At 37.6% G+C, this 17581-nt stretch overlaps 2 protein-coding genes across 2 annotated transcripts; both read left to right on the top strand.

Annotated features, from left to right (window-relative positions):
- The first annotated feature begins 31 nt into the window (after positions 1-31).
- On the top strand, positions 32-3906 carry si:ch73-382f3.1 (uncharacterized protein LOC100151273 homolog). Its single transcript, XM_057334196.1, has 4 exons — positions 32-514; positions 657-810; positions 2174-2346; positions 2511-3906. The coding sequence occupies exons 1-4, from the start codon at positions 365-367 to the stop codon at positions 2883-2885; spliced, it is 852 nt and encodes a 283-aa protein (XP_057190179.1). The 5' UTR covers positions 32-364; the 3' UTR covers positions 2886-3906.
- Positions 3907-4077: 171 nt separating this feature from the next.
- Positions 4078-7200, top strand: selenop2 (selenoprotein P2). Its single transcript, XM_057334197.1, has 5 exons — positions 4078-4685; positions 4812-5060; positions 5182-5394; positions 5857-5965; positions 6470-7200. Exons 2-5 carry the CDS (start codon positions 4843-4845, stop codon positions 6764-6766), a joined length of 837 nt encoding a protein of 278 aa, XP_057190180.1. The 5' UTR covers positions 4078-4685; positions 4812-4842; the 3' UTR covers positions 6767-7200.
- Positions 7201-17581: the final 10381 nt, after the last annotated feature.

The following is a 17581-nucleotide window of genomic DNA, read 5'->3' as shown; positions in this document are numbered from 1 at the left end:
TTACAATAATTTACATGTGCCAAATATTAACGAATTTTATACAGGCAAATCTAAAGTCACCGCACATATTTTACGTCATCCCAATCACCAAAAGAAGTTACCGCCGCCATTTTGGCTCAAACAAACTCCGCATTTCACTTAATACTAAAAAAATATATTTGTCTCAAGCAAATCGCCGTACTCAGTACATTAAAGAGACGGCCTGCAACGCTATTGTTTACTGAAGCAACTAGGATCTATTTTTTGAAGCGAAAAGTTTTTATTAATACACCTGCTAAGTCCTCTGCTAGCAGACCTCTATCGTTACGTGTTATCGTTGTTTTGCCCAGATGAAAAGTTACACATTTGGCGACTGTAAATAAAAATGGGTGGATGCTCCGCTCCAAACTGCTCGAACTCCACATCTATAGGAAAGCAGCTGTTTCGCTTTCCCAAAGACCCCGTGCGCACGAGAAAGTGGCTCGTAAACTGTCGCCGTGATTTTGTACCGACTCCCTGCTCGAGACTGTGCCAGGCAAGTACGCACCAGAAAAGTATTCCGATCACTTTATTAATCTACACTGATCAATTAAAGCAAATAAAGTCATCTTCCTGATGTCCTCTTAAGTTAACGATGTATATTATTGTCATAAATCATTATTTCAATGACTTGGCAGGATCATTTCGAAGAGAGTCAGTTTGAGGAGATTGCCAGATCACCAGCAGGGGGAAGGAAACTCAAACCCAATGCTATACCAACACTTTTCAATGTACCGGACCCTCCCTCTCCTGTTACCCCTCAGATGGTGTTACCTGTTAAAAATGAGCCAGGTAAACTTATTGAAGCATTCATTTGTTTATGTTTTTTAGAGAAAACATCCCCAAACAATTCAGTGTAATACAAACTTTAATTAATAATGTAATAAGATTATCTATTATGTCTAATATATAATCTTACTAATTTATTATAATAATGGTCGATTTAGCTCAAATGGTAATTGGTGTTGGTCGAAAGGCAATGGGTTTGATTCCAGGGCATGCACATCATACCACTTAAAAAATATACAGGCGCATCTCAATAAATTAGAATGTCGTGGAAAAGTTCATTTATTTCAGTAATTCAACTCAAATTGTGAAACTCGTGTATTAAATAAATTCAATGCACACAGACTGAAGTAGTTTAAGTCTTCGGTTCTTTTAATTGTGATGATTTTGGCTCACATTTAACAAAACCCCACCAAAAAATTAGAATATGGTGACATGCTAATCAACTCAAAACACCTGCAAAGGTTTCCTGAGCCTTCAAAATGGTCTCTCAGTTTGGTTCACTTGGCTACATTTCATTTTCCAGCAGGATTTGGCACCTGCTCACACTGCCAAAAGCACCAAAAGTTGGTTAAATGACCATGGTGTTACTGTGCTTGACTGGCCAGCAAACTCACCAGACCTGAATCCCATAGAGAATCTATGGGGTATTGTAAAGAGGAAAATGAGAAACAAGAGACCAAAAAATGCAGATGAGCTGAAGGCCACTGTCAAAGAAACCTGGGCTTCCATACCACCTCAGCAGTGCCACAGACTGATCACCTCCATGCCACGCCGAAATTGAGGCAGTAATTAAAGCAAAAGGAGCCCCTACCAAGTATTGAGTACATATACAGTAAATGAACATACTTTCCAGAAGGCCAACAATTCACTTGAAATGTGTTTTTTTTATTGGTCTTATGAAGTATTCTAATTTGTTGAGATGGTGAATTGGTGGGTTTTTGTTAAATGTGAGCCAAAATCATCACAATTAAAAGAACCAAAGACTTAAACTACTTCAGTCTGTGTTCATTGAATTTATTTAATACACGAGTTTCAAAATTTGAGTTGAATTGCTGAAATAAATTATCTTTTCCACGACTTTATTGAGATGCACCTGTAGATTGAAAGTCACTTTGGATAAAAGTGTCTGCCAATTAAAGCAGTAATGTACATGTAAGTATGCCCTAAAAGCAACAGTTCGCCCATAATTTAAAATCCTTTCATTATATGTTCACCCATATGTTTTCTTTTGACCCATAAGGTATTTTTTATTATGACACCAACTTAAGAAAACACCATGAGAATGAATAATGACAGAATTTGTATATATTTTTGGATTAAACTGTTCATTTGTGGTCTCTCTATTTGCGTCATGTCATTTATTTAGTGGAGAAGGACTTGAACATGGGGGACCATGGTTATGCCCGTCGCCAGCCCCCTGTGGATTCAGAGGAGGATGGAGTTCAGGGGTCAGAGGAGGAAAGACCCTGCTCTCTCTGCCAGCATTACAAAACCAAACTGGAACAGCAACAGCAGCACACAGTCAGACTGCAGAGAGAGGTCATTTTATCATTAGAATAATTGGTGTTCAAAACATGATTCATGAAATGTATACTGGGAAGTTTTCACCTTACAGTCTTTGCTGAGTTGTCGTTACCCAACCATGCTTTGAAAACAACCCAGTTTGTCTAGTATTCTGTATTTATCATTTCTTATTTATACAGGCAGAAGAGATGAAGAAACGTCTTTACAAACTGAGTAAAATCGAGAAAGGGCTTCAGATGTTCCTGTATGAGGATCAGATACGTGCCCTAACGTTAGCCAAACGTTCTCGAAGGGCAGTGTGGTCCCATGACACTTTACTGACAGCCCGAAAAATCCGCTGCGCAGTGGGAGTTAAAGGCTACGAATATCTCAGGGAACTGGGCTACCCCCTGCCATCTTACAGGACGCTGTGTAATCGCCTGGAGCCCAAAATGATGGTGACCACAAGCATGCAGGATGAACTGGCAGAACTTGGCCTAGGCATCATAACTGCTTGTGACAGTCCAGAGGGCAACACGACGGGTGATGAAGGACTCATTGGAATTATGACATAAGAAACTGCACTAATGCTCGAACTGACTGTTAAATCTGCCAAAGGCCATACTATATAGCAAGAATCACATAGGACATTTCTGTCAACTGGGTTAATTTATTTTTGGGTTGCATTTAAAACCTTTTACATAAATCCTTCACGAATCTGAAGTTGGTTCATTGTTTTCTGAGTTATTGTTTTCTTTTCTCCAAGAAAGGAAGGAATATTTTGCTCTTGCTACGTTTAGCTAGACAGTTGTTTGTTGTTTATGTAAATATTAAGGAACATTTGGGAATCACTTTAGCTGGAATCGTTGAATCAATGCTGAGAATCAGACCTGGAAAGTTATTGGTACAAGCGATATTGGTAAAGGTTGAAATTGGCGTTATATAAAGTGTAATGCTGTATCTTGTATTATGTTTGACCTGTATCACCTAGTGAAAGAGTTTAGCTGTCATAGAGGATTCACATCTTACATTTCTAGAACCACCACATGCAACTGCCACTGAGGGTACTGATAATTCTGTTAGGAAACCAGAATTTCTGGTTTTATCTTTCCCTTTACTTACACTTTGCCACTGCCGTCTGAGCAGATTTTTATTAATTTAAGATGTTTCATTGACGTATCCCTTTCTTTGACATTAGCAATTACAACTGTTTCTCAAAAATGCTCCCTCTTAACTATATTTTGCATAATCTTCATCAGGGTTTTACTGCGTCACTAGAAACAAGTTCCTTAATTGTTGGCTTTTATGCCTCCGTGGAGATTTTGCCTTCTAAAGGTTGTTGCTCCATGAATCAGAGTTTGTACTTTGGTCCAGTCATTTTAAAGGTGAACACTGCTGTTTGCAAACTAAAAATCAATCACTCTGTCCATTGGATTGTGTAAGACCCTTTAAAGAATGTTTTGTTCTGTGTAAATGAAGGAATTATATTAACTTTTGCAAGTCTGAAGCCAGATAAAGATGTTCTTATTTATATAGGCTGCATTTAATTCAATAATGGATGTCTGAGACCCCAGGCTTTTTTATAAAAGGGTATGAGCAAGCTATTCATTGACTTAAATTAAAAATATAGTTAAGTGTATACTTAGTGAATTATTTTTCTAAAATGATGGCAACTGACAAGAGTAATGTTTAAATTGTTTGACCAGGTCAAGAATGTTATAGACGTCCTTGTTTTCCGCATGATGTGATGACCAAATATTTAGCTCAAGCAAACAGTAGCACACGGCTAACAAATCAAGCCAGAGAAAAAAAAATCCGGATAAGAATTAGTCGCTCATAAACTACAATTTTTTCTTCACTTTAAATCTCTTCCCGAATTTTCAATGAAATAATAATATTCAGGATTCTATTTAAAATCACAATAAACAAAACCACTAATCCAACTAATACTTAAGTTTTATAGCTTTTCCTCTCAAAGGAAATTTTGAGTCGCTAAAGAGAAAGCTTCCCTGACAGATATATAGACAAAACAGTTTCCAGTATATACAGCTTCACTTGTTAGTGTGTGATTCATTAGTATTTTCAATCAATTGATGTTTAATATTCTTTAACCGTGGGAACAAATAAAATGTCCAAGTACTGAAGATGCCACTTAATTTGTTATCCAAAAAGTTCATTTATCTTGTATTACTCGCACACATGAAAGACGTTTCTGTAAACTTTGTAGTATGTCCAAGCGTAATCACATGGTCTCGGTTTGTTTTGTTTTGTTTGTTAAGGGGGAAGGGGATGTCCAATGTGCCCTTAAAACTGTGGACCAAATAACTTACCCTCAGTTCTTATTTGTAACCCCAAGAGGAGGAACAGCGATTGAGGTTTGTGTGGTTTTTCTGTATCATAAACATGTGGAATAACATGAATGTGCTGGAACTAACAATGTGCCGAGCATATACATTTTTAGGTTACTCAATGAGAAGCTGATTGTTTCTGGGGTTTTTTAGGTATTGCAGTGGATGAAGTTAAGCAGACATAATGACGGCTCTCTGGCCTCTATGGTTGTCTGCTTCTCTGGCTCTGCTGGAGGCTTCACCACTGTTTGTGGAGAAAGAAACTACTGGCTTGAGGATCTGTAAGCCTGCTCCTCATTGGAAGATTGCTAACAAGGCTCCAATGAAGGAGCTTGTGGGAAATGTAGTCGTCGTGGCTCTTCTTAAAGCGAGCTGACACTTCTGTCTCACGCAGGCTGCCAGGTCAGAGCAGGATTTGTCTGTCTCTCAGTCTGTTCCTATATTTGTTGAGTATTTCAGTTCCTGTGCAATATTTATTCCACTTGAAATAAGTATTAAAAATAAGTTGATCTCTGTTTTGAAGGTTGGGGGACCTGCGTGACAAGTTAGCTCATGGAAATGTGACAGACGTTGCGTTCATGATTGTCAATGAGCAGGACGCTCAGTCCAGAGCCATGTACTGGGAGCTCAAGAGGAGGGTGGCACAGGGCATCCCTGTATATCAGCAAAGCCCACTGCAAAATGATGTCTGGGAGATCTTGGATGGAGACAAAGATGATTTCTTTGTGTATGATAGGTATGAACAAAACACACTTTGAACCATACTACACACTAATATGACCAGTTTGACCAGTTGGGGTTACATGACTCAGCTGTATTCTTATGTAGAAGTGTTTTAAGCTGCAACCTGTATTGTTTGGTTAAAAATGAACAAAATGAGTTATTGAACAAGTAGCTACTTAAGGGTCGGTGTTTAAAACTCTCTCTTTACCTTCCCCGATTCACAATGGTCATCTTATAATAATGATTTATAATTTGAGTGTTCAGGTTTGGATTCCCCAAGAAATGCCTGATTGCTTTTATTTGATGTAAACACACGTGAAATTAAGTAAATAAAATAACCTGCAATTCAAGTGATTTTTTTTATAGAGATGGTGCCATAGAATGCAGCTTTAGGAAAACACACAATTTGTATGTATTGTTTACTGATTTCAATGTTTTTGCTCAGTGTTTTATACTGTATTTCTATTCTCCACAGATGTGGATATTTGACCTTCCATATTGTCCTGCCATACAGCTATCTTACCTACCCTTATGTAGAAGCTGCCATCAGGGCCACATACCATACAGACATATGCAACTGCTCAGTGAGTAACAATATGCAATACAGTGAGCCCCCCCAAAAAGTATTTAGACACTAAAGTTGAAAAAGATCATTCAATAAATATGAATATGTCAAAAGTGCATTTATTTGAAAGAAAAGGTAGCACAATTAAATATTAAAACATTTATTTAAACAAAAACTATTTATAAAAATGGGCATGTTTAAGTCAAACGTACTTCAAGCTTATTTAACTACATTCCTGGAGTTTAGCTCCAATCCTAACCAAACACACTTGTACAATTAACGTCTTCATGATTATTCTTATAGTACTGGCATGCATGGTATAACAGTTGTAGCAAAACTCTGAATGACGGGACTTCATTTACTTTGCCCCGTTTTTGCTTCTAATGATGTAATTCGTTTTTTATAAGATTGGCTTCAGTATCCAAATACTTTCAGGTGCCACTGTATATACAGCACTGTGTTTTTAACTGTCACACTGACTAAATATTCACAATAATCACAAAGTGTTCATACGCTGTTTTAGACGAGTGTCAATTCTACAGTATCAGAGGACATTAAAAGCATGAAAAACAATGACACTGCACCCACTGGAGACAATAGTCGACATGCTGAGAATACAGAGCCTGCTGAAGTTGAGCCATTGGAATCCAGTCCTCAACAGAATCATCATCATCACTATCATCATCAACATGAGCATCATCATCATCATCATCAACCTAACCGTAACAGCAGTGTAGGTGATACTGAAGTGTCCAGCAAATCAACGAGCACAACCCAGCATTCTCATCCAAAACATAGTTACCACAATAGAAAGAGATAGGGACTACATTATTCTCTCAGATACGATCATATAGTACATGACTTGCAACAGAGTTTCACAACAGACATTTCTACAGGCAACATACACAAACACTCACTTGTAGAGATATGAAGGCCTTGAACCAGATGAATGTCCACTGTACACACTGTTAGACTATGTGAATGTGCAACTAGAATAGATTTGCCATTTTTTACATAATTTGTTTGTCTAGATATAAAAACACAACAAAGCTGCTATTATATCAGATTTTGTATTAGGTGGGACTTCTGATGCCTCTGATGAGTGTTTTCCTCACTGCTCTTAATGAAGTGTGCACTTTAAACCTGGAACAGGGCTCTGCTTATGGATGTTGAGCAGAGGGGACAGCAACACTGTGCATCAGTTTTCCTTTCACGTTTCCTAAAGTTGCTGAAACAAAGAGCTTTGCTTATTGTCAGTCCACAAAAACTGCTGTTTGTTTGTTAATATATCTGAAATTTTATGTTAAGTGTGACAGAGTGTTCTCAAATAAATTTACATCAGTACATCAAAGCATCTACTGTAATAAGATTGTGTCATACTGTGGAACATAACAATGATTGCAAATATAATTAACCATATAAACATTAGCCATATTTTAACTACAGGTATATCCATAGATTCTTTGGTTGTAGCCTATAGTAAAAGCACAGTAAGCACAAATTTAACATGGACTCACCACAATAACCATAGTTTAACCATGGTATTTTTTATTAAAACTGTGGTAATACAAAAGGTAATCAATCTGACAAAAAATCTTGCAGTCACCTTTGCCGTAATACATATAATTATAAATAAATAAATAAATATTGTCTTTGGCCAATTTACAAAAACTGGATAATTTCTTATGACACGTACGTAGGCCTACTGCATTTATAGGCTAGCGACTAAAAAACAGACACACATCTGAAACTAGTTAGAGATTTGTTTAATCCCTCTAAGAGAAGATTTGTAAACTACTTAGTGACCCAGTGATGCTTAACTTATTCCTAATCAGAGCATGAGGAATCTCTCGCTCTCTCTCTCTCTCTTCCTGTGTGTGTGTGTGTCTCGCAACTTGAATTGCGATCATAATTGACATAGTTACGTTGTTACACACCAACACACCCGAGTAACGAGTTGTCGTCTGTTTTCCGATAGATGGCGCCATTCAAACATTCTTGAATGAGAAAACTGAGGTAGCGCAATGGTAAGTCATTTAACAGACATTTAATTTCATAGATTAAACAAAGTTTTTCATAAATGTTTTTTTTTTATATGTTTGTATTTATGTTTGTCTGGTAGGCCTACTTTGTTTTTTACTTTTGCTCATAAATATTGAAACACCCGTTTTATCTGGTTAATCGCTTTGCATCAGGTGTCCGCATCGCCACCGTCATGGCAAAAACTACAGCTACTGTATCAATGGTTCTTACAAAACGGAGGTATTTCTCAAGAGTTTCATGCCTGTGTTTTTTCCACAAATGTGATCTCTTCATATAATATTCATATAAACAATATGTAATCGAGAAAGTAGTTTCATTTTTCACATTTACGTAACGTTACAGCACCAATGCTTTACAAATTACAGGGCGTTAAGTCGTTTAAGAGGCTAACGAAAGACTTCATGCATTCTCACAGACAAGAGGACAGATGGATGGTTGTTGGTTTACTCTCCGTTGCCTGTCAGTTTCATCTTCCTGTGTTACCTTTTCATCATCTGGCTTGGTCCAAAGCTGATGGCACACAGACGACCAGTCAACATTAAGGCTCTTCTTATTATTTACAATTTCTCCATGGTGTGCCTCTCTGCTTATATGTGCTATGAGGTATGGGCCAAAAGAACTGACATGGCAAACACAAGTTAGATTAATTTTGTATTCATTTTTGTAAACTTTAACCTTTTCATTTTTAAAGTTCACTGCATCATCTTGGTTGGCAAATTACAGTTTGTTTTGTCAGCCTGTTGACTACTCAGAAAGCCCACTGGCAATGCGGGTAATCACAACTGCTTCATACATGATTTGCATTGATATCAGCTAACATACGTTAAAAGGCTATAAAGTAACATGATGTATTTGAACAAACAAATGAGATGCAATATTGATGCTGTACAGATGGCCAGAGTGTGCTGGTGGTTTTATTTCTCCAAAGTAATTGAACTCAGCGATAGTAAATAATCTAGTGCTCTGAAAACGATTTGCCTGTTATATGAGGTGTTATGAACATTAATAAGTAAATGCTATTATCATCAGATGTTCTTCATTCTGAGGAAAAAGAACAATCAGCTGACACTTTTGCACGTGTATCATCATGGCACAATGATTTTCAACTGGTGGGCAGGAGTCAAGTATGTGGCAGGAGGGCAGTGTAAGTAGTTCTACTAAACAGATCTTTTCAGTTTGCAGAAGTAATCAACAGGATCTTAGTTTGGTGGCAAGTCTAACAATGCTGGTTTATATTAATACACATGGGTGAAAAGGAGACAAACCCGACCGCTGGGTTATAAATTAACACTTGTTGTGTTGTTTCCACCCATGGGTCCAGTATGGACATTTTCTGAGTTCATTTAATCCAACAGGTTGGGTTCATCCCTTTTTGACCCAATCGTGGACTGAAAAGAACCCAGCATTTTTTAGAGACCCCAATAAAAATAGGTTTTCAAAATGTTTAATAAAAAGACTCAAATAAAGGTTTTGCTGAATATACATAACAATAACAATTATTTTCACTAGAGGTTTTATATGCATGAACATTTAGAGAGATGAAGACACTTTTGTCTCCGAGTATGGTAGTTGCAGTTGCGCCCTGGCACCACTAGACGGTGACCTGCTTCGGAAAATCAAATGTTGATGTTAGACAAATGAAACACCCAGTATTTCATGGATTTTTGGTATTTTATCAAGTTTAAAAGCTTTATTTGTTGGTTTTGACCAATACTCTTCCTCAGCTTTCCTCATTGGCCTCATTAATTCATTTGTTCATGTGGTGATGTACATGTACTATGGTCTGGCTGCACTGGGACCCCAAATGCAGAAATACTTGAGTTGGAAACGCTACCTCACTTGTCTCCAGCTGGTAAATTTGTAAATTAGGGTCTCCACTCTCCAACCTTCTTTGATCCGATAAAGCATATAGACTGCCGATCTAATATATATAGGCAATCGTTTACAATAAGTTTACAGTAAATTAATATATTAGGGGAACTTGAAAGATGAATATGTGTTATGGTAACAGATACAATGGTTAACTTTAAATATGTATTGTACATTTAAACAAGTATAACCCAGTGAAGTATTGTTCATTGTTAGTTCATGTTAATTAAAATGAAACCTTATTGTAAAGTTTTACTAATACATATTATATAAAATGTAAAGTTTCATAATAAGTGTATAGTGTATAGAATAATTTTCTGTTTGTGTAATATATTATGATGCTTATATTGCAAACCCATCAAAACAATCATTAATCAAGAAATGACCATCCTTTAGCTTTGCTTCATAACTCACTGTATTTGTGTCATTGCCTCTGTTTGTCCCCTCAGCTGCAGTTCTTTATTGTGACCATTCATTCTGCGGTCAACCTCATCGCTGACTGTGACTTCCCCGACTCAATGAATGCAGTAGTGCTTGCCTACGCTTTCAGCCTAATCGCTTTGTTTAGCAACTTTTATTATCAGAGCTACCTCGCCAAGAAGACCAAGAGAACATGATAACCACTAACACAAAACGTACAAACTCACTGTACACACCTGATTGTTTGAATAAAAATATTGTCTACCCAGATCTCATACCGAATGCGGCGCTCAGGACTCTTGTCTGAAGGATTGTTTTTAATCTGTTATCTCTGAGCCATTTGTCTGTATCTTCTCCCCTCCTCCAAACAGACGATTGTTCATACGATCCCCTCCCCCATTGGTCATTAGGGATTGAGACCCTGCAATGCTCTAGTGATCTGGCCAAATTGAAATAAACCCGAGTCCACCTTCTGCTCCCCTCTGACTTATTTATCTAATCTCCCACAGTGACACTTCATTTGTTTTACCACTCGCTGGACCAGGTCAACCAATCAGAGCATAGCTGGGGGGAGGGTCTTAGTTAGGGCTCTGCCTCTTGTACAGCTGGCCTCTTTTTGAACGACGTTAGCTCTAACAAACCAACATTGTTTAGGTAACGTATTTTTTAACGTTAGAAAATGCATTAGCGAATGTGCACTAGCAATGAGCAATATTGCTTTTCTGCATTTTGTGAGCTTTGCTAATGTCAATGCCAATTGCTTTATGTTTGTTCATTGTGCATGAACTAATTGTAACAGATACAACCCTTAACTTTAAATGTGTTGGTAAACATTGCAATCAGCATGAACTAAGATGAATAAATGTCGTAGAAGTATTGTTCATTGCTAGTTCATGTTAGCAAATACAACCGTATTGTAAAGTGTTACTATTTTAAAAATAAGATAAATAGGCAGGTTAAATATAACAGGGATTCAAGCTTGAAGAATGCTTTTAAAGAATTTTGTATAGTCATATGCATGTTACAACCTGATTATTGCACAAAATTGGCACTTCAAGACTTCATTTGAAAAATGGGTCCAGCCTGCTCTGTGCTGAACTGAATAGCAAGTGTACTCCAAAAATACAGTGCAAGCGCTCTTGTCACCTGAGTGACATGTGTCAAAACAGTGGGAATGTGCTTTCATTGCTGGGGAAGGTAATGGCATGGAATTGCAGGCTATTTCAGACTGGAGTATTTTAGACTCCTGCATAAAATTAGGTGACATTATAGGCACTTAAAATTGGAAGTGCTCTCCCAAATTACTTCTTAAATGTAATGCAGTTTGAATATTTGTAATATTCTTAGCCTTTCAAAATAGTTTTTTTTGTAAAATACTGCATGTCATAAATACACAGAGCAGGCTATGCATTCGTTCCTAAAGACCAAGTGAGAAGTTTCATTTTTTATTCTACTGGAAGCAGCAGTAGACTAAATTCTGTCATCTGACAGAATGTGCCCAGATAACGCTTCCTCTGTTAAAATGTATGCTACCTGTAATGCCATCAACACAATATAAAATGGCCCCTCCATAGTCCATTACAGTGAACAGACAGCTTTTAGAGCCCCTCTTAATGTCACTTTCTCTGTGAGATGCCAGATGAAGGCAATAGTTTAATGTTGCTGTCACTTTAAGTCGCAGTCGTTCTTTCTTCTGCCTCTCTTTGTTAAAAGTGCATAAAGAGCAGGATGTGAATACCTCTCATGCAGACTGACAGAAATTACAATGCTTGTAAAGAGGAAAAGAAGATGAGGAATCTATCCACCTCCCCTTGCTCGGTTTTCTCTTTAGTTTTGTATTTGATGGTCACAAAGTTGTTGGGTTTCTTTGCAAAGCGTGTCAGCAGTATTCCTTATCTGACATGGGCTTTCATGTCCATGTTACCTTTCAGTCATATCTGTAGAAGTTCTAGTAATAAATAATAGTTAAAATTTTTATTATATTTGTCTTATTTTCTTGAAAAAACAAATGAGCTAAAAATTCTTAGAACAAGAAATTTGCTTGTTAAAATCTTTTTTTGTGTGTTTTATGAATATGTTAGCATTAGGGATATAGATAAACTGTGAGATCAAAAACTTTACCAAATTCACATTTAGAAGATATAAGCTTTCAAAACTCACAGTCTCTCACTTCCACCTAAATGGATGATTTTTATGACATCATTCTGCACTTCGAATTTTTCTGACCAATCAAAAGCTCTCTAGAATCTGGATAATCTAACATTGGCTATTTTAGAAAACAGGAGCCACTCAGTATGTCATGCCCTAATTTCAGGGTAAATTATGTCAATGCATCAAACAAAGCTGCAGATTTTATGGAACTTTGGTGTGTCTTTAAGCTAAATAAGTAAAATTAAGTCGACTTTAGAGAATATATGCTGAAGTAGGTTTACCTTTCTTAGACTATTTTCAAATTGGCGGCTGTGTTATGAACATAAACCTCACATGAGTTTTTAATCTTAAAATGTATCTTTAAAACAATTTGTAAATGATATTTTTAAGATTTATTCTCTGAAAACCTCTTAACATACACTTCTGCTTCTTGAGTAAATTTAGCTTGTTTTAAAGACCTTTAGACAATGTTACTGGAAAGCAAGATAAGAAAACATTTTTGCACTGTGCAGTGTTTTCCTTCTGCAGTGAACTTAAGTGTGTTATTGTGCTCGGGCTCAAGTTTTTTTCCTCCACAAGCCGCCGCCCTCTCAGTCTGAACTGTAATTAGTAATCACTCAGAGAGGGGCTGAGACCTCCTCACCGCTGCCTGTCAGTAATCACACATGCCCCGAGTACCAGCAAATGAACTGCTGATGATGATGCTTTAGGAGAGCCATGGTTTTCACACAAAGAGGATTAACAAAAAGGTTAGCAAATCTCAGTCATTGCCTGTCTTAGCTTCCCCTCTGAGCCCCCCGAGAAACTCTCCCACAGCCACTTACATGATCAGAGCGGCCTGGAGGATGCGGTGTCAAGAAGGTTGACGGCTAATGTGTTATTGCGTTTCGTTTTGGACAGCAGGAAGATCTGCTAAGGACTGGAGTGAAGGTTTTATAAAAACAGTAAAGAGGTGACATTCTGACTTGTATACAAACATAAAGCATGCTGTTGAAAGTCTTGTTGGTTAAAGGGACAGTTCACCCAAAAATGAAAATTCTGTCATCATGTACTCACCCTCAAGTTGTTCCAAATCTGTATAAATTTATTCTGTTGAACACAAAGAAAGATATTTGCAGTTTTTAGTTCTGGGACATCATTCACTATAGTAGAAAACATTTTTGTGTTTTGTTGTTGTTATATTTTGAAAAATTTAGAAAAGCAAACAATTCTGGGGCACCTTTGACTATACCATTTAGATTTTTCCAATATGGTAGTGAATGATGTCCCAGAACTAAAAATTGCAAATATCTTTCTTTGTGTTCAACAGAACGAAGTAATTTATACAGGTCTGGTACAACTTAAGGGTGAGGAAATGAAGACAGAATTTTCATTTTTGGGTTCCTTTAAATGATTTCTTTAGAGCAGAGCTTTGAATAACATAACATTAAACACCATTTTGAGTTTATTTTAGAGATGAAAGGTTCTATTAACTTGTATAATATGAAAGTTGAGCATGAATGAGATTTAGAATGCAGAGAACATTTCTAAAGGCTATTAATTTACATACGCTGGGTAAAATATTATTTTGTATCAATACTTTGCAGCAGGAAATATACGTGTATAATGAAGCGTCTTCTCACCTGATCTGCCATCTTGAAATTGTGCTCATTTTTGTTTTTATTGGAACAAGAATTTAGGAAAGGATATAGAGAGGGCTCAAGCCAATAGGCTTTAGTTATGTCATGAAAACTGACTTGTTACATTCGGTTGCAGGCTGGATGGGGTGGGACATTCTCTTTTTAGAGTTTTTCAATTCAAATTCAATTCAAATGTATGTCTATAGCGCTTTGCAAACGTTTGCGTTGTTGCAAAGCAACTTTACAGTAAATGCATATTAGCGCGCAGGCAGTAGAGACATGAGGGAAAAACTGGATAAGTAAAAAAGAAAAAGGAAAACATGAAATGTAAAACACTGTACATGGAATGGTGGTCTTTGCATTTCAAGATGACTGACCTGATGACATCATATTTAAAACATTCAAATAATGGTGCATCAAAATACCTGTCATTTCATCCAAATGCTTGAATCTAACTTTTTTCCTTATGGGAGCACAATGTATCAAGATGTGATGTTAGATTATAATATACATGAAGAATCTGCAATAATACTATTAAATTAGTTTTACTAAGAAAAAATGTGAAGTGTCTGTGAGAATGAAACTGAATGAAGCTTATCAAAGTATAAAACCATAAACCTAAAGTCAGCAGTGGCAAGAAACCAAAACTCCAATATCTAAGCTGAGAAAAAATTTGTTTCTCAATTTTTGCAGAGTATCTGCTATACAGATATTTTATTTAATAATCAGAACTACAATTCTAGTTAAATGTTGCACTGCAGTGTTCAGTCTAAGGATTTTTGTCGGCTATCCATGCAGTGGCAGCTTTGCTCACCTTAATGACCACTTGCCACAAACAGACACGCAATAATCCCTCCTCCTATGATTATATGCGGTAAGAACAACATTCCTTTAGAACTGCAAAATGTTGTTTTCAACAGGAAATTGTGCAGGTCAGCTCTCAGTGGGCCAAGCCTTCATGAGGCCTGCATGGCCCAATCGTCGTCTTTTGCTCTCTTTCTGCATTATTCACCATGAAGTGACCAAAGGAAAGCACACACACACTCTCTTTTCTCTCCCTTGCTCTCTGTGTGTGCTTTATTTGAAATGATTTTCGCTCTGCATCGAAGCACATTTCGCCTGACACAAAGACAAAGGACTTTGCACACATGTGCATCTCCTGAGTCCCTGGCAATATTAAACATTAATGCTGGTATAATTTCTGTGGCTCCCAAGGAGCTGAGCAATGCATGCCTGCAGTCATCGGTGAGTTATGTGTTTTTCCCAATGGCGGAAAGATTGTCAAAATCAATTGTGTTCAGGGCAGTGAGACAACTCTGTGTTAAAGGCGTGTTTAAGAGCGAATGGCGATACTAATGTGGCAGAGACTTCCTGCATCCCCCATGGACTACTGAATCTAAACCTCTGCCTTCTTTTTTTCCTTATATGAAGGCTTTGCAAGCAAAGGTTGCTTTGTATACATTTGCACAAACATCTGCATATGTAGGACTTTATTTGTGTGCGGATGTGCGTACGTGCGTTTCGACCTCGGGGCTTGCCACGGCGAGCAAAAGCGTCTGCATGCCGACCAAGCTGTCTGTTCGACAGATGCATGAGTGAGCAGATTCTACATTTAGCCAGCCATTATTTATGTTATGCGTAGGCCCAGCCCCACCGAGCACGGCAAGACACTAACATCAAAGCCGAACGCAGGGGCCTCCACTTTCCCGCAGGAGCGTGCTCTTTTGATTATCCAACACTCTCTTTCTACATCGAGTGGCTCCCCTCACCCCAGCGCGAGCTAGCTGGGTCACCTGACGCTGAGCAGGGGGCTGCCGAGGGATGGTCTCTCCTCCCGGGCCTGCCGTGGCTGTGAATTACACCGTCGTTCCACGTTATTAAACATGACACTCCAGCAAGATAATGGAGGCTTTCTTCATCCCCATTTGAAATCCTAATCTCATTTCTTTGATTAATAGGCACTGATCTGCATATCAAGGGCTCTTGTTAATTTACTCCAGCAAAACCCCCACTTTTATGATGCACTCACGAAAGAGATGGAGAGAGATTGCGAGGGGGGAGCAGCCATATCAGCGCTCGCAGTGTCAGCCCTCCTCCTGACGGTGATATGATGCATGCAGAGCGAGATGAAAGTGTTGGGGTATAAACATGAGGGCTGCTCTTTGGAGTGATACGATGCCTTCTTGAGGATCATCGCGGCAGGTTTTGCATTCCACACTCTGCGTTATTTGAGGAGAGACAACACTCAACAACATGTCAAATTGCAAGGAAGAGCTTCTTCATGTCATCAAGGACCTTCAAAGATCTTACAAACATACTGAGAAATTCTCTTCTTCTTTATTCTCTTTAATGTTATCTAGCAGGACTTCTCACAGCGTTACAGACTTTTTTCTGTGTGGCTGTAGTGCTCAAGACCTCAAGTTTCACAGACAAGGCTTAAGACTAGTCCCAGACTAAAATGAATTTTGAGCTGTCTTAACTGAAAATAACTTGCTGGGACATATCTTAAAATATGCCAGTCCCATTGTTTTTCTAAGGCATTTCAATAAAAGCGACTTAAATAGCCTAAATTAACTAAGGCATAGTCCTGGTTTAGGCTAAGCCTTGTCTATAAAAAAACGGGCCCAAGTGTACTAGTTAGGCCAGCATTAGCTAATCTGTTATTTCTTTTCCATCAAAATGATGCTGGTTTATGTGCCAGAGAGAGCGTTCAGCCAGTGCTCTGCTGAGCAAACTGCACTGTGAACCTCAGAACCAGCCCCCTCAGGTGTCGACTATGACTATTTTACTACATCGTTTTATTTCTGTAGCATTACCCACTGTGCATAGTTGCAGAAAATAAAACATTTTAGTACAGGAAAATCATGCAAAAATATTTGTAAAAATGAAAACAAATATGCAAAAATATTATGCAAAGATATCACTCAGTAAGCAAACTAAAGCAGCTGTGGCAAGGAACAACAAAAAAAGACCAGGTGCTAGCAAAGGTGCTAGCAAACAATTTTCAAACAAATATGCCACGGTTTCTATATTTTCATACATGACAGAACTTAAGTATTTATCTAAACATGCTTTAAAATAATAAATAAAAAGTGTAAAATGTTGTTTTTAGCAGTATGTGACCCTGTCAGGAAAAATCAGGTTAACAAGTTTGATTTCAAGCATTGCTATGATTTTAATCTGTGACATGGCCTTACTCAGTCAATATTAAATATATCAATATTATATTTTAACAGAATGTTCTTTACATTATGTAGGATGATTTTATGTTGAAAATAGTGAATTACAAGTGACTTTAGCTGGGTTTTTACAGACATGGTCACATAGGCCTATATTCTCCAGAGTTTATTTTTCTGGCAAACTAACTGCTGCTTCCTACAGTTGAAACACTGACTGGATGACATGATTCGATGAGAGATCTTTGTTTGCTTTCTCTGTAGTGCTCCCATTTTTATTACACCGATTTCTCACACCATAATAAAAAGATCATCAAAACATGAATGAATTTGGCATGAGAGCAGCTGTTAATAAAC

Source organism: Triplophysa rosa, linkage group LG5, assembly GCF_024868665.1.
Source record: "Triplophysa rosa linkage group LG5, Trosa_1v2, whole genome shotgun sequence".
Taxonomy (NCBI): Eukaryota; Metazoa; Chordata; class Actinopteri; order Cypriniformes; family Nemacheilidae; genus Triplophysa; species Triplophysa rosa.
The sequence above is the reverse complement of the archived record's forward strand: the minus strand, read 5'-3'. Positions and strand labels throughout refer to the sequence as shown.